Here is an 11558-nt window from a genome sequence, read left to right as displayed (position 1 = left end):
ATGTTTTAGTGCATCGTGGAAAAAATGCATTTGCAATATAACTTACACATGTTTACTGGGATGCACTAGATTTATGGATTATCCTCATTGTCAGTGCATTGTTTCTTTTTTTCAGAATATTTTCCTAAACAGTGTACATTTTTAATGTATCATTTTTTGATTTGAGTTTAAAATATTTTCTGATTATCATTAAAATGTACACTTTTTGTTCACAAAATCAACATTTTGTTGATGAACACTGCACGCTGACACTGCCATTTTCAAGCTATTTAAAAAAAAAAATCTCACATAGGCTCACTGGAAAAAAATGCCTCTACCTAAATTCTTGTCAAAATTATAAAAAAATAAAAAAATATTCCACATACCCATTCCATCTATCTAAATTCTTGTCAAAATTATTTAAAAACATCTGTAAATAAATAAATAAAATAAATAAATAATAAAAATAATAATAACAATAACAATAATAATAATAATAATAATAATAATAATCCCACATAGGCTTACTGCAAAAAATTGCCTCTACCTAAATTCTTGTCAAAATGATAAAAAATAAGTAAATAAATAAAACTAAATAAATAAATAAAATAAAAAAATAAATAATAATATAAAAATAAAAATCCCATATAGGCTCGAAAATTTTCCTCTACCTGAATTCTTGTAAAATAAATAAATAAATAAAAATAAATAAATGAATAAATAAATAATTAAATAATAAAAATCCCACTCACTGGATAAAAATGCCTCTATTTTTGTCGAAATAAATAAATAAATAAATATTTTTTTCGATTTATTGTCGCAGCCGTACCATTCATCTCTCTCTTGTATTATTTCACACTTGCTGAAGTTAGAAAACATGATGCTCTTCAGCGTTGTTCTTCGTGAGCATTAGAGTGTGCAGTTAAAACTCTAGTAAAAACTAGATTAGTGTGCCATCTGCTGTTAAAAACTAAGCTCAGAATCGATTCCAGAGAGAATCGCAATGCATTCAGAAAATCTCAGAATCGATCCACGAATCGCAGTGCATCAATTTATCGTCGCACCCCTACTGTTCATCTTTTTCTTGTGCTATTTCGCACTTGGTAGATATTTCACTTTGAAAGTGCCACAAAACATGCAAGAAGAATCATCATCACGGGCATGGTTTTCTAGTAAGCCTCATTTGATTATATTTGCACAATCATTTAAATTGTGTAGCTTTACCCACCTTTTGACCGTCAGTAGCTGGTGTTTTAGGCTCCCAGTGGAGCCCTGCGGGTGAGCTGTGCGGCCGATGCTGAGGCTTTAGGGGCGTATGAGAGGAGAGAGTTCTTGCGCTCCTGTACCGCGCCGGGGATACAGGCCTCAGAGGTGAGAGAGGCCGCAGAGGGGAGAGGCCTCTAATGGGTGACGGGCCCCTCTCTGGGGAAGGCGAGAGATGACGGCTAGGTGAGGACAAATCAAGCCTTGGAGACAGGCTTCTAAGGGGAGAGCCTTCACTGCTAGGGGAGAAGGTCCTCGGGGAAACCTCCAAGCCCTTGCGGGAGAACGACGCCCTCTTGCTGCATGGAGACGTGGCTCGTATGCCAGGCCACGGTCTGTGGGGTGAGGAGTATTCCTCTTTTACTGTAGGGTCAGATGGCTCGGCCTGTGAGCCTTGGCCGCTTTCAGAGAGGTCACCTGTAGATTGACGAGTATCGGTGGAACAGGCTGAAGATGGTTCATCGTGGGAAGAGAAGTCCTCTTCCTCATCATCATCATCTTCTGCTTCAGAATCTTCAACATCAGAGAACTGGTGCCCCTCCTGTTCTTCTGACTCACACACTCGCTCCTCACTGCCCCCTGTTGGACAGAAATGGATGTGTTTAAAAAATATAGCTGGAGTCAGCACACAAAAACAAATAGAAACAACTTAATTATGAATCAGCAAGGAGACCGGGGTTAGTTGTCACACTTTTTAATCCAGTTTATTTTCATAGGTGTAAACTCATTTTTGAAAGTCGTTTTGGTACTATAGTTTTCCTGTGAATTTTCAGAAGCCATTACTCCAGTTTTCACTTGCAGTGTTTAGTATCAATGTGATGCTATTATAAGTTTTTATATTATATGATTTTTAATGTTTTTCAAAGAATCTTCTGCTCACCGAGCCTGCATTAATTTGATCCGAAATACAGCAAAAACAGTAAAATTGTGAAATATTTTTTCTATTTAAATATATATTTTAAAACTTAATTTATTCTGTGATCAAAGCTAAATTTTCAGCATCATTACCCCAGTCTTTAGTGTCACATGATCCTTCAGAAATCAGTTTAATATGCTGATTTTCTCTTCAAGAAACATTTATTATTATTATTATCATCATCAATATTTAAAACAGTTGAGTACATTTTTTTCAGGATTTTTTGATGAATAGAAAGATCCAACGATCAGCATATATCTAAAACAAAAATCTTTTGTAACATTATACACTATAACATTCAAAAGCTTGGAGTCAGTATAATTTTTGGGGAAAGAAATGATAGAAATTAATACTTTAATTTAGCAAGCATGCTTAAAATTGATCCAAAGTGATGATAAAGACATTTATAATTTAACAAAAGATTTTCTGAACTTTCTGTTCATCAAAGAAACCTGAAAAAAAAAAAAAAAAATCTACTTTTCAACATAATAATAACAATAAAAAATGTTTTTTGAGCAGCAAATCAGAATATTTCAAATGATTTCTGAAGGATCATGTGATTGGAGTAATGATGCTAAAAATTCTGCTTTGAAATCACAGGAATAAATAAATAGAGTTTTAGTTATTTTAGTACATCAAGTTATTTTAAGTAAGGAAAAAGTTTTTTTTTTTTTACTTGTAGTTTCAGTTTTAGTTTCAGTTAAGATTTTTTTCTGGATTTAATGAACAGAAAATATATTTTTTCTTGTAACATCATAAATGTCTTTACTTTTGATCAATTTAGTAGATCCTCTAAAAAAATTACCAACTCCAAATTTTGCTTTGAAATCATAAGAATAAATTACATTGTAAAATATATTCAAATAGGAAACAGTTATTTTAAATAGTAAAAATATTTAACATTTGTACTGTTTTTGCTGTACTTTGGATCAAATAAATGCAGTCTTGGTGAGCAAAAGAGACTTCTCTATAAAACAAAAAATTTTACTGTTCAAAAACCTTTGACTTCTATGTATAAGTAATATATATAATTAATATTTTCTTAATTATAATTATATATTAATTTCAGTTTTAGTTATTTTAGTATATCAAGTTAAACTTTTTGTTATTTTAAGTAAGGAAAATGTTTCAGTTTTAGTTCCATTTAAGATTTTTTCTGGATTTAATGAACAGAAAATATAATTTTTCTTGTAACATCATAAATGTCTTTACCATTACTTTTGTATAAAATGTATAAGGCATGTGGAGGCTTGCCTCAACTTGACATTTATGAAACATTTCCTTGTCCCGAAAACACAGTTCAAACTTGTCAAAATTGTTCATTATATAGCTGATATTTGTCTGAATGTACACTAATAAGTTTATTTGTGTTCATCAAACAGCTACAGCAAAAATCAAGAAAATATACATATGTATAATTTTGATTTTAAGCTCTTGTGACTAGCCCCAGTCTCCTCACATAAACTCTCACTATTCCCCCAGGCAAAGCTATATATAACATTCAAATAAAAAAAAATGTGTTTCTAAGTTGTGCTTCATTCATCAGCTACATTTAAAATCTACTGAATGGAGTGTGGCTGAATGAAATGTCCTTGTAGCTCTCAGATGCACAGAGAATGAGAAATGTCAAGAAAGAGACAAAGTAAGAGAGAGAGAGAGAGAGAGAGAGAGAGAGACAGACAGGGAGCAAGGCAATTTTAAGTTCTGGCTTTATATAAACACGGTAAACTGAAGGTCAGTCTTGCTTCTCTTTATGGCAAACTATTTTCATTGGCCTCTTTCAACTTTCAAATCTGAAAGCACACTGCAAGGTTGACATCGCTTTTGCACCAATGAAGCAAACAAGCTTAAAAAGATCTAGATATGGTAGAATACGTTCTAGAATTAGTCTGTAGCCCAAGGGTTGAACAATTTAAGATTTTGAAATTTATACTGCACTATAGCACAAGCCATCTGTGTGAAATATCATATGAAAGCACTTCAACACAATAAACTACGCCTGAAAGTCTGTAAGTCCTCACTTACATAATGCAAGGAATAATTACTGAGAAACTGTGTCCATCAAACCACAACAACTGTTTTTGTCAACCCTACCTGCTTCCTCAGACTCCAGTTCATCCACAGATGACTCTGAAACACCCATCTCCAGGCATTTCTTACCGTGGGCCTTGGACTTCATGTGTTTGGTAAGGTTCCCTTTGAGGAAAAGGTATTCTCAATGACACAGGATACATAAATGACACCATTTTGTGATAGGAGAGACTTAAACAGAGAAACTGTGATGTAACAGGATGGGATGAATTTTAAAACAGAGATATGCGCCTACCTTTGGTTTTAAAGGCGAAGTTGCAGTGCTTACAGACGTAAGGACGGACGTCCGTATGAGTGCGAATGTGCTTTTTTAGCATGCTGGGCTTCTTGCAGCGAATCCCACATTCCCCACACACATATTTTCCTCTCCCCCGACCCCGAACATATACATAGTCCTCATTTGACTTATACCTGCCCATGAGAGAGAGAGACAGACAGATAGGTTAAGAATAATAACATATTCATTAAGATGAATAATGTAAAGATAGAGCCTTCACTTTGGCAGCATACTGATATGAATTTTCCAAAACATCGAATCCCTCATTAGAAGAGGTCTGGACTGCCACTATGTATTTTCAGCACTTGTCAGTTCACTGATGGTCTCAAGAAACCACGCTTTGGCTTAAACTAGGTGTTTTTGCTGGCAAGACAATTCCAACTGAGGACAGAGAGATAAAACTGGCCGCATATAAAAATCTATTAACTCCATATCATGCGTCTACTTAAGGTCTCTTACATAATACAAGTTTACTCAAATAAAGTATTGTACAAGAGATATAGTTGAATAAAATGACATTCCTACTGTATATATTCTAGAACAATCAGGAATTTAAAAGTAAATTTGGCTAGAAACAAAAAGAGAGCCGGATGAGAGAAATTAAATATGCAGCATAAGTCCATAGAGAAAGTAATTTATATTGAAGATTAACAATAATATATTTAAATTAATTTTGTAATATTGTTGTAGTGTTCGCATGGTTGCTAAGCTGATTTTTGTTGTATTGGACTATTCTTAGCAGACACATTTACCTAATCTAAGATACAGTTGAGGTCAAAAGTTTGCATCCCCTTTCAGAATCATTAAAAATGTTAATTATTTTACCAAAATAAGAGGGGTCATACAAAATGCGTGTTATTGTTTATTTAGTACTGACCTGAATAAGATATTTCACATAAAAGAAGTTTATATATAGTCCACAAGAGGAAATAATAGCTGAATTTATCAAAATGACCTCATTCAAAAGTTTACATCCCCTTGATTCTCAATACTATGTTGTTACCTGAATGATCCACAACTGTGTATTTAGTGATAGTTGTTCATGAAATTGGTCCTAAACAGTTAAACTGCAGTCCTTCAGTTCCCACAAATTCTTTGGTTTTCCAGCATTTTTGTGTATTTGCACCCTTTCCAACAATGACTGTATGATTTTGAGATCCATCTTTTCACACTGAGGACAACTGAGGGACTCGTATGCAACTATTACAGAAGGTTTAAATGCTCAATGATGCTCCAGAAGGAAAAACCACACATGGGGGTGAACACTTTTGAACAGAATGGAAAAATGTGTACATTTTTCTTATTTTGCCTAAATATCATTTTTTTTTACTTAGTACTGCCCTTCAGAAGCTACGGAGGATACTTACATGTTTCCCAGAGGACAAAATAAGTTAAACTTACCCTGATATTCAAATTAAAAAAGTTTTCACCCTCCGGCTCTTAATGCATCATGTTTACTTCTGAAGCATCAGTGAGCTTTTGATCCTCCTGTAATAGTTGCACATTAGAGGCTGATATTTTTTCGGGAATCCCGCGGGATGGGAAACAAAATCACTAATAATCACGGGATTGGGACGGGATAGGAAAAAATGTTAGCGGGAGTGGGCGGGACCGGGAATCCTAACGCTATGAAACCCAAATTTATACACAAATATACCTTTTATATAAATAAACTATAAACGATATATTGTAATTTTGAACGTAATTGTAGTTGACCTGTCTCTTTATGCTCTCCTTCTGTATGCTTTGGTGTGGCTAAGCAAGTGAGTTCACGACGGACAGATCGTTAACGACTGGAAATACAGCAGGACATCCAAATGCTCACCTATCATTCATCGACCATATGGCTTTTTATCTGAAAGATGTTTGTAGTAGCAAGTTTACATGGCCGCTCAATCTAATGTTAACCTAGAAAAATGTGCGCTATTGAAGTGTCTGTGCGAGTGTGGAAGCCGAATAGTAGCGCGGTACTGCATGACAGACGCGCCGGTGCGGTCACTTGCTCTTAAAATACCGTCATTTTTAGTCATACAGATAAGAGTGATAGCCATCTTTCGAATCTGTAATGACTCAATGTTTATTTGTGTGCACTCAGAAAAACAAGGAAACGTTGCGCTTTTGTAAACTAATTAAAGCAAAAAGGACGCGCTTTCTGCCGTCTGTCTCTGTGAACTTGAGCGCGTCACTTCGAAACTCCGCGTATACTTACTTTAGAGACATGAAAAATATATCTACAGAGTGAAATGTCTACTTTAAAATGGACCAATTCAAATAGGAAACGTGTGTTTGCATGAATGATTTACATGAAATTTAATGTGTGTGCAATGCACACTGTGCATTTGTTTAAGATGGCTTTCAGTTCAATAAAAAAAAAAAAAAATATATACATTTTGCATTTTTATTCAACTAATGTAAAAAAAAAAAAAAAAGTTACGGGCATACTGTGATCTGTACTGTATTCTTTACTGTAACTGGCAGATTCCGGCCAAAAAAACATAATACGGGAGTGGGAGGGAATGGGAGTCATTCTTCCGGGATTGGGATGGGACGGGATTTTCTCCCAGTTTTTTCGTGGGATTGGGATGGGATGGGATTTTTTTTTTGTGGGAGTGGGACGGGAGAGGTTTGAAAATCCACTCCCGTGTCACCCTCTATTGCACATGAGTCCTTCACTTGTCCTCGGTGTGAAAAGATGGATCTCAAAGTCATACAGTCATTGTTGGAAAAGGTTAGAATACACAAAAATGCTGAAAAACCAAAGAATTTGTGGGACCTGAAGGATTTTTCTGAAAAATGCCTGTTCAGGGCAAACAAGGGGCTCATGAACAACTATCACTAAACAAAACAAACAACAACAACAACAAAAACAGCTGTGGATCATTCAGGTAACAACACGGTATTAAGAATCAAGTTTATGCAAACTTTTGAATGGGGTCATTTTTATAAATTCAACTGTTATTTTATCTTGTAAACTGTATGTAAATGTCTTTTATGTGAAATATCTTATTCAGGTCAGTACTAAATAAAAAATAACACATTTTATGTGTTACACATACTTGATACATACTACAGCAACAAATATAAATCATTTTCTATAATACTTAAAAATAAATAAAACTATTACATATAAAAAGTATATATTTAATCCTTTTATTATTATATTTTTAATAATAATTATTATATATATTTAACGTTTGCGGTTCCAAAGCTGAATATGACCATTTTTGTTACAGGCTTATGAGGCAATGCTGCAAGTCCCACAGTCGGAGAGAATATATTAATGTATAATTGCATTATTGACTGGTAGAGTATGAATCCTCATCTGCTTTATATGGCAGCTATGATAGCAGCAGGATGGGATGTGTTTTTGTAGACAGCATATGCATTTTGAAAGCTGTCTGTAGGCTTTGATGAAAAGTGTAAAAATGGATGGGGTGGAGAGAAAACGACTTGCTAAACATCTGTTTCTATGTAAAAAAAGAAAAAAAAAAAAATCTAGTACACTCCATTTTGTAGGATCCAGCTTTCATTCAGGACACTGCAAATGCAATCAGAGGGATGACATTTAAGTCTTCTAATATACAAACACACCTGTCGACTATTTTTAGAAAGGTGTCTTTGAAAGGGTCCGGTGACTAAAGAAAAACTGGCACCTTTGTCCTTCAGTAAGATTGTGCTCTACTCATGAGGGAAAAAAAGCAAACAACAAATACAGTTACGAGAGGTGCGAAGACAAAAGGGTGCTGATGGATGCGAGAAGTTTTGGAGACAAAATGGAGTGTGTGTGCGAGACAGAGAGCACAGAGAATGATGTGATTAGGGAGTGCGTGGGTGTGCAAGGCGGAAGAACCGTATGAGCGAAATAAAGGCAGCGAGAGAGACAAAGGAAGCAGGGATAAAAATGCAGGCTGTGGTGAGTTGTTGCCGCAGTTTAAGCACTCAACCACATTGAGAGCCCTGCATAAGCAGATGAATGCAAGAGACCCAGCTAATGAATCCAAAGCTTTTGATGTTTACAGGTCAGCTTTCCTATCTCTCCTTTTTATTATCCATTCGTCCATCAATCTGCTGTCCTTTCATTTTTTACACTTAGAATTATATTCAAATCATCTACTACAAACTAGAGCTGCACGACTATGAATCATTGTTTCTCTTCATAACATACTCATGACTATTAATGCTGTGTAGTATTCTGATGATCTTATCTCAACAAATTAAGCAAACAACGATTGTTCCTTAAAAAAAAAACTAACAAAAAAAAAACTAACAAACGATTATCTCCCTGTAAAGCTGTGGAGATGAAATTTCAGTAGTTATTGTATTTATTCAAGGTGATTTTTCATCTTGATGTTTTTACATGTTAACTGTGCTATGCAGATATAGTTGGCACAACACTAATGAGCAGCAGACTTCAAAAATAAATCTGCCGAGCTACTGTCTAAGTTATCAGCACTCGCTCTACGCTCCATCCAAATTCATACCTTTGAGCAAGGCGTGAATTCTGCAGACAACTGAACAAGGCAGGATAAATGAAGTCCCTAATGGTTTGTAGTCTCACCTGTACTACCATCTCTTTGTCACTCACACAGCAAATAAACAGAAAATCTCAAGCTGAGCGGCAACTGTGCTGTAATTGGCACTTATAAAAATGCACTTCCATGGTGGGAAGATAATGAATAAATTGCACTGTTAGTACTCTTTAACATGACTTCAAACTGACTTTAGATGCTATAAAACTATTAGATAACACTATAGGAAAATGTTGTATATAGGGAAGGTCAATTATTTTTAAAATAATGCATTTCCAGTAGCAGCTTTAAGTAGCGGTGTAGCGTGACAAAACACTACTTCGCTATATTAACAATATTGTGTTGTTAGCAGCTTGTATAAGTTTGACTATCTAAACCAATTTATCTTAAAGGAATGGTTCATCCAAAAATGAAAATTCAGTCACTAATGACTCATTTCGTTCCAAACCTATAAGACCTTTGTTTATCTTCGGAACACAAATTAAGATATTTTTATGTAATCCGAGAGCTTTCTGACCCTGCATAGACAGCAATGCAACTACCACGTTCAAGGCCCAAAAAGGTAGTAAGGACAGCATTAAAATGGTCCATGTGACATCTGTAGTTCAACCTTAATTTTACGAAGCTACGAGAATAGTTTTTGTGCAAAGAAAAAAAACGACTTTATTCAACAATTTCTTCTTTCATGAATCTAATCTAAAAAATATTAATCTGAAAAAAATATGAATCTAGGAATTTTTTAAATCTAAATAGGATGGAGTGGCCATTAGTGCTATAAACATATTTAATGTCTGTTTCATTCATACTGGAAGCCAGAGGGCGCCCTCACACAGAAACTCCACATATGCATCACAGAAGTAATAGAACTGATGACGCTCAACGAAATTCCTTATATGGACAAAGGCATTGCTATCTCTGTAACTGAGTAAAAAAAAGAGAAAGTTTTTGAATGATAAACCAACTACAGTAAACACTCGACATCGACAATGTATATTTTATCTGTTATTCAAACTATCTCTGGTATTTTTATAATAATTAAGTATGGATGTATATATATATATATATATATATATATATATATATATATAAAAAAGAAACATTCTAACATTTTATATATATATATATATATATATATATATATATATATATATATATATATATATATATATAAAATGTTAGAATGTTCTCTTTTTTTTGACAACACGTTTGGAAACGTCGTTACTTACAAGGGAAGATTAACTTTAGGCATTTTCATTTAAGCATGTTTAATGAAGCTATAGCTAACAGTAAAGCCCAAAGTATACTTCACTTTTTACGCATACGTGAGGGACAGCATACAGTGCATCTGATGCAATTTTCGTATTCAGAACAGTATGCGCATACTGTACGTGCACAACCATTTTTGGACTTAGTATGCGCAGGTCGCACATGCGCGTTGAAGTTATTTTGCGGTAATCAGTTGTTCCACCAGGAGGCAACACTATCCCAGCCAATTGTTTCACAGTAGAAAATGAAACTAAAGAGATGGAACAACAACAACAAAATAATTTGGTTTAAACGGGTTCAGAACACACAATAATTTCGCACAACATCAAATGGAGTATGCTTTGAAAGGCTATGCGTTTGACTGTACACATACACTAGCGTACAAGTACAAAAACAAATTATACTTTGGGCTTAAGCTACCTGCTGCCATCAGAGAAAATGTAATTGCTGCATTCACACGCTCCTTGGATGGTCTCATTTCCCGAGTTGTGCTTTTTAAGTCAGAATGTGGAAACAACATGCACACTAATGTTACTACAAAGATGTTGGATTTGTATTATCGGAGCTTTACGACTTGCGTTGACGTGAATTTTCTCATTCTGTAAATATTTTTTGTGATTATTCCAACACCACATTTAAATAGCACATGTGGGGATAATCTATGTCCGTTTCAGAGCACCAAAGGGCAGATATTTTAAATGGCACTGAAATGGGGCACAGAAATCTGCCTTCTGATTCAGTTCAGTACATACTGGTCATAAAGGTATTGGGTTTCGGTACCCAACCCTACTTCCGTGTCAGTCTTTGACATGCATTCACGACAGTACCACAATGGTAGTTGCATTGGTGTCTATAAAGGGTCAGAAAGCTCTCGAATTTCATCAAAAATATCTTCACTTGTGTTCTGAAGATGAACGAAGGTCTTACGGGTTTGGAACAACATGAGGGTGAGTAATTAACGACAGAATTTTCATTTTGGGGTGAACTATCCCTTTAACTTGACAAGCTAGAGTTTCAATAAATTCAAGAATTTACTCACCCGCCCTCAAAAATGCAAATACGTGCTGCCTCACTTTGCGCCGAGGTAGCGGGCACATCTTCTGCACTCTTCTTCTCTTTATCTCCTCTTTCATTTGGTGGTTCCTCTTTTACTTTGACGGGTGTGTTGGGTGGAGAGGCACATACCTACACTCCAGACAGACAGGTTAATTCACCAACACTGTAGTAAATCTAATAC

General features: G+C 35.0%; 1 protein-coding gene across 2 annotated transcripts in view; it reads right to left on the bottom strand.

The window, feature by feature from the left end:
* The window catches only part of LOC127178207 (transcription factor HIVEP3), an 81398-nt gene that overhangs the window by 1950 nt on the left and 67890 nt on the right, over positions 1-11558 (bottom strand). For both annotated transcript variants that reach the window (XM_051130927.1, XM_051130928.1), the window contains exons 3-6: positions 11361-11506; positions 4485-4660; positions 4253-4354; positions 1208-1821 (exon numbers count right to left, since the gene is read on the bottom strand). In XM_051130927.1, the coding sequence (XP_050986884.1) occupies positions 1208-1821; positions 4253-4354; positions 4485-4660; positions 11361-11506 (1038 nt within the window). The remainder of the gene's footprint in view (positions 1-1207; positions 1822-4252; positions 4355-4484; positions 4661-11360; positions 11507-11558) is intronic.

This window comes from Labeo rohita, chromosome 16, assembly GCF_022985175.1.
Source record: "Labeo rohita strain BAU-BD-2019 chromosome 16, IGBB_LRoh.1.0, whole genome shotgun sequence".
Taxonomy (NCBI): domain Eukaryota; kingdom Metazoa; phylum Chordata; class Actinopteri; order Cypriniformes; family Cyprinidae; genus Labeo; species Labeo rohita.
The sequence above is the reverse complement of the archived record's forward strand: the minus strand, read 5'-3'. Positions and strand labels throughout refer to the sequence as shown.